General features: G+C 30.7%; 1 protein-coding gene across 1 annotated transcript; it reads right to left on the reverse strand.

Moving 5' to 3' along the window:
• Window positions 1-15708: 15708 nt before the first annotated feature.
• LOC139868809 (uncharacterized) lies at window positions 15709-16914 on the reverse strand. The gene is made up of 3 exons (XM_071857151.1): window positions 16446-16914; window positions 16225-16355; window positions 15709-16005 (listed from the first exon to the last, which is right to left on the reverse strand). The coding sequence occupies exons 1-3, from the start codon at window positions 16912-16914 to the stop codon at window positions 15709-15711; spliced, it is 897 nt and encodes a 298-aa protein (XP_071713252.1).
• Window positions 16915-17153: the final 239 nt, after the last annotated feature.

Below are 17153 nucleotides of genomic sequence, written 5' to 3' on the forward strand. Positions count from 1 at the left end.
TTCCCTTTCAGTCTTTTTCTGAGCCTTACCAATATACCATTCTTTTCCATCAAACTTATGACCGTTAAGACCGTTTATAGCTTTAGCGCCTCGTCAGCATTTATGTTTTGTTCTGTCATTTTTGATACTCTTCTTTCATTTGTATTATGTAAGCTGTATTATCTTCATAGATAGTTGTTACGCTTTTATAGCGTTCTAGTCCACAAGAATCAATAATGATTTGTATCATTGATCTTAACTAAAATCATTCCCGAGTAGCTTCATGTAATGCAATCACTTCGGCATGATTTGATGATGTTGCAACAAGTGTTTGTTTTGAGAACGTCATGATATTGCGGTGCCTCCATTTAGGAATACATATCCAGTTTGAGATTTAGCTTTATGTAGATCGGATAAATAATCTGCATCTGTATAACCAAACAAATCTTGTTTCGAGTTGTTAGAATAAAATAATTATAAATCAGTAGTTCCCCGAAGGTATCAAACTATTTGTTTGATCCCATTCCAATGTATTTTGGTAGGGGCTGAGCTGAACCTTGTCAACAAATTAACTGCAAAAGAAATGTCAGATCTTGTATAATCTATAAGATACATAAGAACCTCAATTGCACTAAAATATAGAACTTCCGATCTGTTAAAATTTTCATGATCTTCGCAGGGATGAAATAGATCAGTGTCAATATTGAGTGATCTAACAACAATGAGTTTGTCTTTAAAAAAAATGTTTTAAAATCTTTTCGGTATAAGTTGTTTGATGTACAAGTAAACCATTAGGCATATGCTCAATTTGCAATCCAAGGTAATACTTGGTTTTTTCAAGATCTTTCATTTCAAAATAATTCTTTAGAAGTTGAATGATTTCATAGATCTCTTTATTTGTTCATATGATGTTAAGAACATTGACATAAACAACTACGATCTCATATCCGAACATTGTTTTTATAAAACATACGTGCAAAATAAGTTTATATTTATACCCTTTTTTTTTTATCAAGTAGTCATTTAATCGGTTATACCACATACGTCCCGTTTGTATAAACCCACTTAGAAATCTTTGTGATTTAATGGAATATATTCCCTTGGGTTTTACATTAGATGCTTATGATACCTTAACCCTTTAGGTATATTCATATATATCACTATTAAGTGATCCATACAGACAAGTAGTAACAACATTCATGAGATGCATTTAAATAACTACCAGGTAGATTAAGTATCTAATAAGTAATTGTATCCATTACAGGAGGATAATTTTTTCTCCTAATTCATTTCTGGTCTTTGTGGGAAATATTGAGTTACAAGTCTAGTTTTGCCTTGTAACTTCATTTGCACATTTCTTTTCGGATAAAAATTCATTTGTATCCCATACGTTTCACATCTTTAAAAGTGATAACGATTGATCCGAAAACTTTTCTTTTATCGAGCGATTCTAATTCAGCTCTTATTGCTCCTTTCCATTGAGCTCAATCATGTCCATTTTGTATATTCAATGACAGATTTTAGTTCCAGATCATCATCTTTATTCATGATGTCATTGTAACATTATATGAAAATATCTCATAGAGATTTTAGTTTCATTTCGGTTCCATAATATTGCATAATTTATCGCAATTTTAGTATTTACATTTATCAATATCCTCTGCAGAAGGAATATTGATTTGTGGTTCTTCTTGAACACTTTCTTTTACCTCATTATCAGCTGATTTTATTTTTCGAGGATTTTTATCTTCGGAACCAATTGATCTTCCACGTTTGATGCGTGGCAAAGACTCAACAGTGACATTATTGCCAGCTTTTGGAATTTCAGTTCGAGCTGGAGCATTTATCGCTGGTATATATGATTTAGTCACTTTTTTTATATCTGTAAATGCATAAAGTAATTAATTTGCAAGTTCTTGCATATGCATTATTTTTGAACTTTCGTTTCACATTCTTTTGTGCGAGTTCAATATACCTTAATTGATGTTCACATCATGAAGCATCATTTTTTTTTTATTTTTTTTTTCTCCCCCTAATCTAGGGAACAATGTTTTATTAAAATGACAATCAGCAAAACGTGCTGTAAAAACATCACCCATCATGGGTTCAATATATCTTATGATTGAAGATGTTTTATATCCAAAATATATTACCATCTTTCTTTGAAGAACCATTTTATTGTGTTGTGGTGATACAATTGGAACATACACTGCACAACCAATGTTATAAGGTGGAAAATATTTGGCTCTTGGCCAAAATCAAGTAGTAAGTGAAAATATTTATGACTTCCACATGGTATAATGTGAATTAATGTCGCAGCATGTAAATTTACATGTCCACATATAAATATTGAGAGTTTTGTACTCATTATCAATTGTCTATTTATTAGCTGCAAGCGTTTATCTATTGATTCAGCTAAACCAATTTTGTGTATGCATATGAGCAACTGGATGTTCAACAACAATCCCTGTAGATATATAATGATCATTAAATGCTTGAGATGTTAACTCACCAGCATTATCAAGTCTCATCCTTTTAATGGTGTAATCAGAATAATGTGTTCTCAATTTAATAATTTGTGCAAGAAACTTTGCAAATGCCATATTACGGCTTGATAACATATAAATATGAGACCATCCGCTAGATGCGTCTATTAGAACCATGAAATATCAAAATGGTTCACATGATGGATGAATTGGTTTATATATCTTACCTTGAATTCTTTCAAGAAACATTTGTGATTCTTTTTCACAATATACTTTTCATTAATCACCATATGTGCTTTCCATTAATCACCATATGTGTGTTTTTTTTTTTTTTCATAAATCACCATATGTGCTTTTTCATCATATATCCTTTTCACCATATACGCTTTTAATCATATGCGCTGTGTTTTTCACCATATGCGCTTTTCATCATATGCGCTGCGCTTTTCATCATATTCGTTTTTTATCATATGCGCTATGCTTTTCATCATATGCGCTTTTCAGCATATGCGCTTTTATAATATGCGCTTTTTATCATATGCGTTTTTATAATATGCGCTTTTTATCATATGCGCTTTTTATGTGAATAGTAAATTAATTAATTTCGTTTTACTATTCATATGAATTAATTTCGATTTACTATTTTGTTAATTGAGTAATATATATACATCATATACTTGTGACTCCGAAGGCTCAAATGAATTTGACCATATAGTTATATGTTGTACCTTGCACATTAATTTTCAGTAGAAGCTTTAGATGCATATTATTTTCAGTAGAAGCTTTAGATGCACTTTTTTTTTAATCACCAAATACCACAAACACTTTGTTTGCGTTTATTCATAGTCATCAATGAAAACCATTTTCTTTAATTTTATTTTATACAATAAAATTAACGCATCATTATTTTTTTAAAAAAAAACAATAATCTATTGTTATTGTTCACTTGTGCCATGTTTAACAACAAAGGTCAACAACCTCTGTCTTGTTTGTTGTGGCAACCAAAAACAACCTTTGCTTTTGTTACCGAGAATCCAAGACCAAAAAACAATTAATTTTCAATTAATCTTTTATCAAAACCATAAATGATTTTGTTGATCTACGTTGATATGGCCATAAAGAATTGACGACAGACCTACTTTTGTAAGTGTATTTCGGCTATTATCCAGAAAACGCACGACGACCTTTTTTTTTTTTTTTTTTTTTTTTTTTGATGAACTATTTGTTTCATATCTAGCTTAGGCAATTATTGTGAACATTTGGTCCCTATAAGAGCATTTATCTTTTAGACTTTTAGTTGATTTGTACTCGTCACAATTAGGGATGGCACCCGCGGGTCGTGGATGCGGATCCATTGGATCCATCACCCTTACCCGCGGATTTTTTTTTTTTTTTTTAAATCAAATAACTGGAAATTTGGAATTTTTTTTTTTAAGAAACATCCAATTGAACCCTTGTTCGTTGAAACAATTTGACTATCTTTTTAACTCCCCATTATTAAACGGGCCATTTTGATGCACACTCTTAAAAAAAATAATTTGTTTTTTTAAGTTTTATTATTCAACCTCCTTTTTTCAACGGTCACGTTTTTAACAAAACATTTGACAAGTTTTGAAAAAAAAGTTTTTTTTTTTTACTTTGCTTTCCCCCTTTCTGTAAAACTCATTTAAACACTTTCTTTATTTTTAAAAAAAACTTCCTTTTTTTTTCGTTACCTGTAAATTATAAATATATAAAAACTTTTTGTTTAAAAAAAAACTTTCTAGTTTTTAAAAGGCCACTTGACTAATTTTTTTAATTCTTTCACAACACCCGATATCGTGATCGTGACCTTTCACCAAATCAAGAGATATTCTTGATAAACTAAACACTGACTCGTGTTTGGAATTGTCGGCCACAAAAAAAATTCATTTGATGAAAGTATATTTTTTTTTTAATTATAGAAGGAGACCACTTCATTTTCAATACTTCATTTTTGACAAAAAGCTACTCCATTTTACCATTACTTTTTTTCTTATTTTAACTTTTAAGATTTACTTTTAATAAAAATACAAACTACTTTTTGTATTTTAACTTTTAAGATTTACTTTTAATAAAAATACAAACTACTTTTTTTTATTTTAACTTTTAAGATTTACTTTTTAATAAAAATACAAACTACTTTTTTTATTGTAACTTTTAAGATTTACTTTTAATAAAAATACAAACTACTTTTTGTATTTTAACTTTTAAGATTTACTTTTAATAAAAATACAAACTACTTTTTCTTATTTTAACTTTTAAGATTTATAAATTTAAGAATAAACATTAGTATGCATGAAATAAATAATGATTAATTGCATAAGTAATCATAAATGTTAGATAACATATAAAGACCCCGTCGTATTCGTATTGATCGGAATTAATCTCGACCCATGGTACCATGTTGTCAAATGACGTGTTGCGTACATAAAGTACCGTGTTGTCAAATGACGTGTTGCGTACAATCATGAGGTCTTATTAACATAAATATAAATGTTAGTGAAGTTAATAAGAGTTAGATTACAGAAAATATAATTCAGGTGGTATAACCGACCATATATAACTTAAATAACATAAATATAAATGTTAGTGAAGTTAGTAAAAGTTAGATTACAGAAATATAATTCAGGTGGTATAACCGACCATATATAACTTAAATAACATAAATATAAATGTTAGTGAAGTTAGTAAAAGTTAGATTACAGAAATATAATTCAGGTGGTATAACCGACCATATATAACTTAAATAACATAAATATAAATATTAGTAGTCCAAAATTTGATATATTCGAGTCTGAAAATTATTAATAATTTCATACCTTGATTAGTGATTCGTGATCGTTTGAGATATCTTTTAATTACACTAAGCTTTTCGTGCTGATAACGTGTTATAATTCAGTAGGCTTATAACTACCTTTAATGGTTATAAGAACAAAGAGAGAAAAAGAGAGAAAAAGGAGAGAACAAATATTGATATTGATATTTCAAGAGAAATGGTGCAACTTAAATGGCTACCATACATGTCTATTTATAGCATAAAATATTACTATGCAAGAAATATAATAATAATAAAATTAACATCCAATCTAGATATTTTATAACACTAAATTCATTGTACATATTTTATATTTTTTTATTATTAATACAAGAGTTGCTTTTCCAAAAAAAAAAAAAAAAAAAGATACACCTAATCTTCATCTTCTCTCTTCTTCATTTCACCATTTATTTCTCACTCACTCTCCTCTTCTTCTTCCTTTAAAATCAAATATAAAACAAATAAATTACAAAAAAAAAAAAAAAAAAAAAACAATAATCTCCGTCCACAGATCTGCTTGAAATAGGCGAAGAGGAGGGCGGAGGAGGCTGGGCGGCCTGTGGGCGGCACCTGGGCGGTGGTCGTGCCATCGGCGCCCAGCTGGGCGGCTTCCTGGGCGAGCTCCAAGGTGAGCCGTTGGGAGCACTCTTAGTCTTAGGATATGTTTGGCCGCGTAGCTTATGAAGTGAAAAATTACATTTTTGACCCTTATATAATTATCTATCATATATTTTGTTGTCCATTTTAGTCATTTTACAACAGTAAGTTCCAGCTCCAACTAATTTTTACCAAACATTTATTAAAAAATAAGCTTCAGTTTCCAGATTAAAAAATAAGCTCCAACTACCAGCCCCAACCATAAGCTCCAAATCTAGCTATAAGCTCCAGCTCCAGCTAGTAACGCCAAACACACCCTTAAAGTAAAAACTTTGTGGGAATTCACTTTGTTGTACTTTAGTTGTATACTTGGTAAAATAATCTCAAAGGTCCAATATTTTTTAATTAAATTCACTTAAGTACTTCAAACACTATTTCAAAATCGTTATTGTATACTTGGAAATATTATAGTCAAGCCGCGAATAGTCGCACTCACGAAATAACATGAATAAGGAAAATCGTTATTTGTTTACCCGTTTATTTAAAACCTGTTATAAAAGTTAAATTGGATGTTAATTTTATTATTATTATAGATATTGTATAGTAGATTTTTTGAGTATAAATATGTGTGTTATGAGTTTATAAAAGACACACTAAAATATATATTCTCTCATATTCTCTCTATATACTTATTAGTCTACAGTCAAGAACTAGGCCACTAAAGATAGTTATAAGCCTACTTAATTATAACACGTTATCAGCACGAAGTGCTCCGTATAATCAAGGTTTATCTAAGCAAGCACACGTCACTAATCAAGGTAAGAAATTATCTAACTTTTATTAACTTCACTAACATTTATATTTATGTTATATATGGTCGGTTATACCGCCTGAATTATATTTCTGTAATCTAACTTTTATTAACTTCACTAACATTTATATTTATGTTATTTAAGTTATATATGGTCGGTTATACCGCCTGAATTATATTTCTGTAATCTAACTTTTATTAACTTCACTAACATTTATATTTATGTTATTTAAGTTATATATGGTCGGTTATACCGCATGAATTATATTTTCTGTAATCTAACTCTTATTAACTTCACTAACATTTATATTTATGTTAATAAGACCTCATGATTGTACGCAACACGTTATTTGACAACACGGTACTTTATGTACGCAACACGTCATTTGACAACATGGTACCATGGGTCGAGATTAATTCCGATCAATACGAATACGATGGGGTCTTTATATGTTATCTAACATTTATGATTACTTATGCAATTAATCATTATTTATTTCATACATACTAATGTTTATTCTTAAATTTATAATCTTAAAAATTAAAATAAGAAAAAGTAGTTTGTATTTTTATTAAAAGTAAATCTTAAAAGTTAAAATAAGAAAAGTAGCTTGTATTTTTATTAAAAGTAAATCTTAAAAGTTAAAATAAGAAAAAGTAGTTTGTATTTTTATTAAAAGTAAATCTTAAAAGCTAAAATAAGAAAAAGTAGTTTGTATTTTTATTAAAAGTAAATCTTAAAAGTTAAAATAAGAAAAAGTAGTTTGTATTTTTATTAAAAGTAAATCTTAAAAGTTAAAATAAGAAAAAGTAGTTTGTATTTTTATTAAAAGTAAATCTTAAAAGTTAAAATAAGAAAAAAAAATCTTGTCCTTTATATTACTCATACGCGTTTTGATATAGTGACTTTATTCGTTAACGTCAACTAACGACGTTACAACGGTCATATATACATAACGGTTGTTAACGTCAACTGACGACGTTACAACAACTATATTTTTGAAATATAAAATAAACATCTCCGTTTTCACATTTTCACAAATCAATCTTCATTTTTCAGATTACTACTCTCAAAAAGTTTTTGTAAAAATGATTCACACAAGGATGATTTTTCCTATTGTATTGGTCATATTAACTATCATCATTGTTGCTAATATACCACCGGGTGAACCTATATTCTATCATGCCCTTGTGGTTTTATTATTTGAAATCATACCATTATTCTGTTGTTTGCTACTTATGAATTTAAAATGATTCTAATTTTATTTTATTATTTGTCTATGAATAGAAGTGGATTATGATTATGATTTATGTTATTCATCTTTTTGATAATAGAAAATGTCGAATTTGAAAAGGCTTAAATTTGCTCATTTAGAACAAGTGGGAACAACTACTTAACATGGGTTATGAATGTAGAAAAACATCTCGAATCAAACGGTATTTTAGAAACCCTGAATGAAAATAACAATTATTCCGAACAAGAGAAAGCAATAGTAAGTATTTTTCTTAGCAAACATATTGACGAGTCCTTAGAATCTACATATTATATGATCGAAAATCCAAGTGTATTATGGAAAATACTCAAAGATAGATACGATATTAATTATCAAAAAAAATAATAATGGTGATCCATGAAAGAATAAAATTAAAGATATTAGTAGACGCTCTTATAAGAATTCCGGAGATTCTTATTAATGATCTGGTAACGTGGATCATCAGTCTAGTATTTCTTGAATACATGAACATCTTGTTTAGCTCTACAAATAAGTCCCAAAAGAAAAGAAAACGAGAGTGAATCTGTTGACAAATCTTGATTAAATTAACCCTGAGCTACCTTGAGACTTGAATGGTTTGAATTTTCTAAGATGCCTAGTTTTTTATGTATCACTCATAAATAAATGGTTTTAGACCATAACGCATATGTTTTATTAAGTGTTATCTTTTATGTACTTCAGATTATAACTTGTTTGCAGGTAATATAATTTGATTATCTTGCTGAAATATAACTCATTATTTGCTTATCTTATTTAAAGTTTTAGTATGAATCCTGCTGAAATATAACATCAATTAAATGGTAAAGACCTGTGTATTACAGATAGTAGTAACATACACACTATGATCAAATCTAAGAAATATTTCATTGATTTAAATCAAATGAAGGAATTATAAATACTATATCAGCTCTTGCAAACTTGATATAAGGAACGAAAAAGGCAAAATTTCATATTACCAAATGGTACGAATTTTTTTAGTAAACAATGTCTTGTTTTCTCCCAAATCAAAGAGAAATTTGTTAAGTTTCTCTGATATATATCATAATGGATATGATTATCAGTCAATGATAATCGAAAATGAGAAATATCTATGTAGCACCGAAAAGCGCATATGATAAAAAGCGCATATGATGAAAAGCACAGCGCATATAATTAAAAGCGCATATAATGAAAAGTGCATATGACGAAAAGCGCAGCACATATGATTAAAAGCGCATATGGTGAAAATGATATATGATGAAAAGCACATATGGTGATTAATGAAAATCACATATGGTGATTAATGAAAAGCACATATAGTGATTAATGAAAAGCACATATAGTGATTAACGAAAAACACATATGGTGATTAATGAAAAGCACATATGGCGATTAATGAAAAGCACATTGAGAAATAATCACCAATGTTTCTTGAAAGAATTCAAGGGGATATATATGGACCAATTCATCCATCATGTGGACCATTTTTCTAATAGACGCATCTAACGCATGGTCTCATGTTTGTGTGTTATCAAGCCGTAATATGGCATTTGTAAAGTTTCTTGCACAAATTATTAAATTGAGAACACATTATTCTGATTACACCATTAAAAAGGATGAGACTTTATAATGCTGGTGAGTTAACATCTCAAGCATTTAATGATTATTATATGTCTACATGAATTGTTGTTGAACATCCAGTTGCTCATGTGCATACACAAAAATTGGTTTAGCTGAATCAATAGATAAACGCTTGCAGCTAATAACTAGACAATTGAAAATGAGTACAAAACTCTCAATATTTAGATGGGGACATGTAAATTTACATGATGCGACATTAATTCGCATTAAACCAAGTGCGAGTCATAAATATTCTCCATTACCAACTTAATTTTGGTCGATAGCCAAATATTTTCTATCTTAGAACATTTGGTTGTGCGGTTTATGTCCCTATCGCACCACCACAACGCACTAAAATGGGTCCTCAAAGAAGGATGGGAATATATGTTGGATATGAAACATCTTCAATAATAAGATATATTGAACCCATGACGGGTGATGTTTTTACAGCACGTTTTGCTGATTGTCACTTTAATGAAACATTATTCCCTAGATTAGGGGGAGAAATAAAAAATAAAGAAAATGATGTTTCATGGTGTGAACCTCAATTAATGTATCTTGATCCTCGCACAAAAGAATGCGAGACCGAAGTTCAAAAAAATAATGCATATGCAAGAACTTGCGAATAAATTGCCTGATGCATTTACAGATACAAAAAGAGTGACTAAATCATATATACCAGCAGCAAATTCTCCAGCTCGAATTGAAATTCCAAAAACTGGCAATAATGTCATTCTTGAGTCTTTGCCAGGCCAGAAACGTGGGAGACCAATTGGTTCCAAAGATAAAAATCCTCGAAAAAGAAAATCAGCTGATAATGAGGTAAAAGAAAGTGTTCAAGAAGAACTACAAATCAATACTCCTTCTGCAGAGGAGATTGATGATGTCAATACGGAATTTTCAACCAATTATGCACATTGAAAAATATTATGGAACCGAAATGAAATGAAAAATCTTGATGAGATATTTTCATATAATGTTGCATATGACATCATGAATGATGATGATGATCCAGAACCAAAATCTGTCATAGAATGTCAAAATAGACATGATTGGGATCATTGGAAAGGAGCAATACGAGCTGAATTTAAATCGCTCAATAAAAGAAAAGTTTTCGAATCTATCATTCTCACACCTAAAGATGTGAACCTGTGGGATATAGATGGGTTTTTGTGCGAAAAAGAAATGAGAAAAATGAAGTTACAATATATAAAGCTAGACTTGTAGCTCAAGGTTTTTCTCAAAGACCAGGAATTGATTATGAGGAAACTTATTCTCCTGTTATGGATGCAATTACTTTTAGATACTTAATCAGCCTGGCAGTTTCTAAAAATTTAGAAATGCATCTCATGGATGTTGTGACTGCTTATCTTTATGGATCACTTGATAGTGATATATATATGAAGATACCTGAAGAATTTAAGGTATCAGAAGCAACCAATGCAAAACCCAAAGAAATGTACTCAATCAAGTTACAAAGGTCTTTATATGGGTTGAAACAATCGGGTCGCATGTGGTATAAACGATTAAGTGATTACTTGATAAGCAAAGGGTATACCAATAATCTTATTTGCTCATGTGTTTTCATTAAGAAAACAACATCCGGATATGTGATCATAGCTGTTTATGTTGATGATCTTAATATCATAGGTACAAATAAAGAGATCCATGAAGCCATTCAACTTCTAAAGAAAGAATTTGAAATGAAAGATCTCGGAAAAACCAAGTATTGCCTTAGTTTACAAATTGAACATATGCCTAATGGTTTACTTGTACATCAAACAACATATACTGAAAAGATTTTAAAATGTTTTAATATGGACAATGCAAAACCATTAAGTACTCCTATGGTTATTAGATCACTTAATGTTGACACTGATCCATTTCGTCCATGTGAAGATCATGAAGATATCCTAGGACCAGAAGTACCATATCTTAGTGCAATTGGAGCTCTTATGTATCTTACAAATTGTACAAGACCTGACATTTCTTTTGCAGTTAATTTGTTGGCAAGGTTCAGCTCAGCTCCTACCAAAAGACACTGGAATGGGATCAAACACATATTTCGATACCTTCGAGGAACTACTGATTTAGGATTATTTTATTCTAACGAATCGAAACAAGATTTGGTTGGTTATGCAGATGCAGGTTATTTATCTGATCCACATAAAGCTAAATCTCAAAATGGATATGTATTCCTAAATGGAGGTACCGCAATATCATGATGTTCTCAAAAACAAATACTTGTTGCAACATCATCAAATCATGCCGAAGTGATTGCATTACATGAAGCTACTCGGGAATGTTTTTGGTTGAGATCAATGACACAACTCATTACTGATTCTTGTGGACTATAACGCGATAAAAGTCCAACAACTATCTATCAAGATAATGTAGCTTGCATAACACAGATGAAAGAAGGGTATATCAAAAGTGACCGAACAAAACACATACCTCCTAGATTTTTTTCTCATACACTCAAAATCTCATTAAGGACAACCAGATTGAAATGAGATATGTTCAGTCCAGCAAAAACTCTGCTGACCTTTTTCACCAAAGCACTTCCAACTGCTATTTTCAGAACACACATTCATAATATTGGCATGAGGCATGTTCAGAAGATGTAACAAATCAGGCGTTGCCTACTTGAGGGGGAGTCAACTCTATGCTGCACTCTTTTTCCCTTAGCTAAAGTTTTATCCCAATGGGTTTTCTTTAGCAAGGTTTTTAACGAGGCAGTACTAGTTATTCTCTAATAAAATTGTCATCCAAGGGGGAGTGTTATAAAAGTTAAATTGGATGTTAATTTTATTATTATTATAGATATTGTATAGTAGATTTTTTGAGTATAAATATGTGTGTTATGAGTTTATAAAAGACACACTAAAATATATATTCTCTCATATTCTCTCTATATACTTATTAGTCTACAGTCAAGAACTAGGCCACTAAAGATAGTTATAAGCCTACTTAATTATAACACCTTTTTATTGCTTCATATTTTTTTTTCGGTCAAAGAGAAAGCACACTGAAACATACAAGAGATTCATCACTCACTATAATCTCAAAAGATGCATTATTTATGAAATATATTTCTTGAATACTTATGACACTTTTTTCTATTTCCATCTTTTGTTCTGGTCAAAGAAAAAGCAAACTGAAACATACAAATTACTCACTTATTATAATTTTATAAGATCAAATGTTTATGATTGAATTTCTTAAGTACGTGTAACACTTTTTTGTCTTTCGTTTCTGGTCAAAGATATAGGCAAGGATGGGTAAACTACACTATACAATACATAGTTACATAACATACAATCAATTATACTAAAATACGTACAAATTAGACACTTTGCTAAGGATGGGTTGCTGCTGGACTTTCCTCTTTGAATTTCTTTATGTCAGAGATAAAAATACAAAGTGTGAATACACGTAGCATTGGGACCAATTTTGCAGTCTCAATATTGCAGCAGGATTCTCTTCTTCCTTTTTGTTTTTGTGTTTATATGAGAAACAAGAGTACTATTGACCCATCAACCTTTATTTCAAAATGCAAATCGGTTTTTTAATATAGTTAAGATTGGTTTTTAGTTGAGTTGATAAAATTGAATGACATAAGGTTAAATGTTTTAAAGCCTGAATGATTTAAATGACGCACTTGATTTTGAATGAAAATAAATTGTTTGGGTGATCATTATGAATTACTCCATAACACTTTAAATTGTGTGGTTATTAATCCCTTAGATCACTAAACATTAAACATTAAACAATATATATAAATCTTTGACAGGTGTTCGGAATTTCTAATTGTCAGCTTAAAAATAAACTTAAGACATGAAGTTATTATTTAATAACTCCAAACATATAAACATTATATTATACATTGTTCTGATATACTAAAAGACACGTGAATTTGTGTCGTATTACGTTTAAATCAATGTCGCACACTACTTGTTATACATACTAAAAGAACTCCATGTTTGTTTGTGTCGTTAACATAGTTAAAACGACAATGGCCAATGGCCCAATGATACTTAATGGTATAATTATTAATTAAATCAAACTAAAACACGTTAAATGCTTTAGCCCAATTAAACGCTTTAACCCAATTATCATTATTAATTGGATTATTAATCAAACTAAAACATTCAATGTTCTTAGAGAATTTGGTCCTATTAACTTTTTGTGTGTGTCGTTTGGCTAAAGAATGTTTTTGCTTCTCACTTCGGGCAATTAGCAATAATTTTTCGTGGATTTTCAAGATTCATTTTATTTTATTAAGCAGAATATGAGTAAAATATTTAATAGATAACATATAATTTTATATAATGATAATAATCCTCCCGTCAGCAACGTGCGGGAACACCTAGAACTAGTTAAAACTAAATGTCCATTATAACCTTTACATAATAATCTATGTATAACTATATATAATTCATATTAGAAACAAATAAATCAATATTTATAATCACATTTATTGAAATGTTGTGCAGTTAGTATGAATTTTGAAGTTCTAATTTCGGGAATCAAGGACTCTAAGAGATGGTTATTTTAACTCGATGAAAGTAGGGGTGTTCATAGGTTCGGTTTTTGATTTTTCGATTTATTCGGTTCGGTTTTTCGGTTTTGAAACTTATAAAATCAAAACCGAAAATCAAACCGAAACCAAATTTAAAGATCAAAACCATAACCAAAACCAAACCGAAAACCGAATTTGATTTCATTTTGGTTTCGGTTAAAACCGAAAATCACTAAAAATAAAAAACCTAACCAACATAAACTTATATATAAACTAGGAATAACGTTTGTGGAATTATTTAAGTATACATGGTATATAACATGTTTATTGTTTAATAAAAATGTAATAATACATGAAATATAATATAAATATATAAATATTATGATTATAAATATGTTTTAATATGTTATTAATTTGAATTCAGTTTTTAATTCGGTTTTCGGTTAACCAAATTTAAAATTTTCAAAACCAAAAACCAAACCAAAAACCGAATTACGAATTCGGTTTCGGTTTCGATCGATCCGAAATCCGTTTAAAAAATTCGGTTTGATTGTTTTGGTTGGGATTCGATTCGATATTCGGTTTATTCGGTTTGAAACCAAATGGTGCACACCCCTAGATGAACGCTCATGTAAAAACACCTACACCAAGATCCATCTTCTTGGGGGGAATTTTTCCGAAAATGGAACCTGACACATATGAGCTATTTGCATTTCAAAGATCAAACAATTTTCAATGGCGTATTTACATGTTGGATATCCACGGGTCGGAACATCAAATTAAGAGATTATTCATTTATATGTTTAAAAATCCACCGATCTTTTTGAATACATTTTTATTATTTTTGCAACAACAAAAAAAAGGATAAAAACTAAATGATGTAATTTAAGGAGGGTATATAAGAAATTGACGGTGCTAAATGATTTAAAAAGTATTTTAAATTAAATTTGTTCGATAGAAAAGAATTTAATTCAACCTCGTTTATCATTCAGAAGCTACAAATGATTGCGTTAAATACTCACTCGGCGCAATAATTGTTATGAATAATAACATTTTGCTGTAACTTACAAGGGTTGGTGTGTGGGTTATTATTGTTGTGTCATAAGCCATTTGTCATAGCAAAGAGTTCTATGATGGTGTTCTATTTTGCCCTCAACACGCTGGATCTACTTATCATTCCCAGTTTAATTGGTTTTCGCTATTTGATTACCCGAAGTTCATTACCTACACCAAGATCTATTTTCTTGGCGGGAATTCTTTCAAAATTGAGAACCTGCAACATATGGACTATTTGAATTTCAAATAGTAAAGCAATTTTCGATGACGTATTTACATGTTGGATATCCACGGTTCGGAACATCTAATCAAGGGATTAATCATTCATTTGTTGAAAAATCCTTCGATCTTGTTAAATATTTTTTTTTTTTTTTGGTAAAAGGTTCTACCCGGTGAATATTATTAAAAATAAAAAAAATCGATACAATGAAGTTCAAAAGCTACAAGTGAATCTTGTTGCAAAATGATAACATAACTAACCTAGAAGGAAACGAAAAGAAACCAACTAGAAACACCACCAAAAATAGGAAACAAAAAGAAACAAACGCCTAGCTTAAATGCCAAGCAACTTTCATCTTCGCAACGTCTCTCGAATCTTTAAATTTGATAGTTAACATCTTCATTCGGACAGTAGAAAAAATGATCTCAAACAGCTTGTCCGTTGAGCGACTTTCCTTAGCAAACAATCGGTTATTGCGTTCTTGCCATACGTAATAAATTGAAGCAGCAAAACATAGTTTAGTTACCACCACATTAGCCCTATTACGCCCTGCTATGGGAGCTAAAACAGAGCTAATATATGACCAATTGGTACCTTTAATCGGCTCATTTAGCACTTGACATACCTTTTCCCAAACCAAAGAAGAAAAGTTGCATTCAAAGAATAAATAGTTGTGAGAGTCTGGGACCAGTTTACAGAGCGGGCACAGCATGATCATTCCTCTTTGAATTTCTCACGACTTCAACTTGTCTTGTGTTTTTAGTCTTTCCCCCATTACAAGCCACAACAAAAACGCATGCCTTGGGATGCATTGCGAATACCACACCAAATCGAACCATGGAACCTGAGGAGCTCGAGGTCGAATAGAATTCCAGACAATCCCAACGAAAAAGCCATGAAGATTATCATCGATCCCTTTCCACTTAATTGTATCATTGTCTGCTACTAAAACTGGAGTAGCAATGTTTTGAATAGCTGGATATTTGATGTACCATTCAGACGGCCAAATGAATGAAGTACCATGAATTATGTCTCATACTCTAGCCTGGTGAGTTGAACCAATACCATAGATATCACGACTCGAAACTATCTCTGAAAGGGGGCTGATCGAACACCAGTTATCATACCAAGCGTTCGTCATCCGGCCATTACCGATCACATGTGTTATATATCCACGAATAGTAGTCCGCATGCATAAAATTTTCCTCCAACTCCAACTAGCATCGGCTTTTATAGGAGCATTCCAGAAATTCGTACCCTCTAGTTTGTACATATGAATCCATCGAACCCACAACGACTCCTTACGAGTAATAATGCTCCAGATATGAGTCGACATTAAAGCCACATTCCAATGTTTCAACCTCTTCAAGCCCAACCCTCCTTCATCCTTCGGCTTACATAAGTCATCCCATTTAACTTTGGTTTTTCCTCTTTTCATCTCTCCCTGGCACCAAAGGAAACCGCGCAAGATTTTTTCAATATCCTTGATAATAGCATCCGGAAGGATGAAAACCGAAGCCCAATAAACCTGCATGGGTTTAAGAACAGAAATGATAAGTTAAACCCTGCCCGCAAATGAAAGAAACTTGTTCTTCCAATCCTTGACCTTTTGTTTCACCCTTTCTACAAGAATTTTGCAATCCTTATATACTAATCTCGTCGAGACCAATGGGACACCGAGGTACCTAACAGGCAAGCTACCTTCTTCAAAGGGTAGAATTCCCAAAATCTGACTTTTGATGACCGATGGAACATTGCAAAAAAAGGCGGTAC

This window comes from Rutidosis leptorrhynchoides, chromosome 9 (genome assembly GCF_046630445.1).
Source record: "Rutidosis leptorrhynchoides isolate AG116_Rl617_1_P2 chromosome 9, CSIRO_AGI_Rlap_v1, whole genome shotgun sequence".
In the NCBI taxonomy this organism is placed as follows: domain Eukaryota; kingdom Viridiplantae; phylum Streptophyta; class Magnoliopsida; order Asterales; family Asteraceae; genus Rutidosis; species Rutidosis leptorrhynchoides.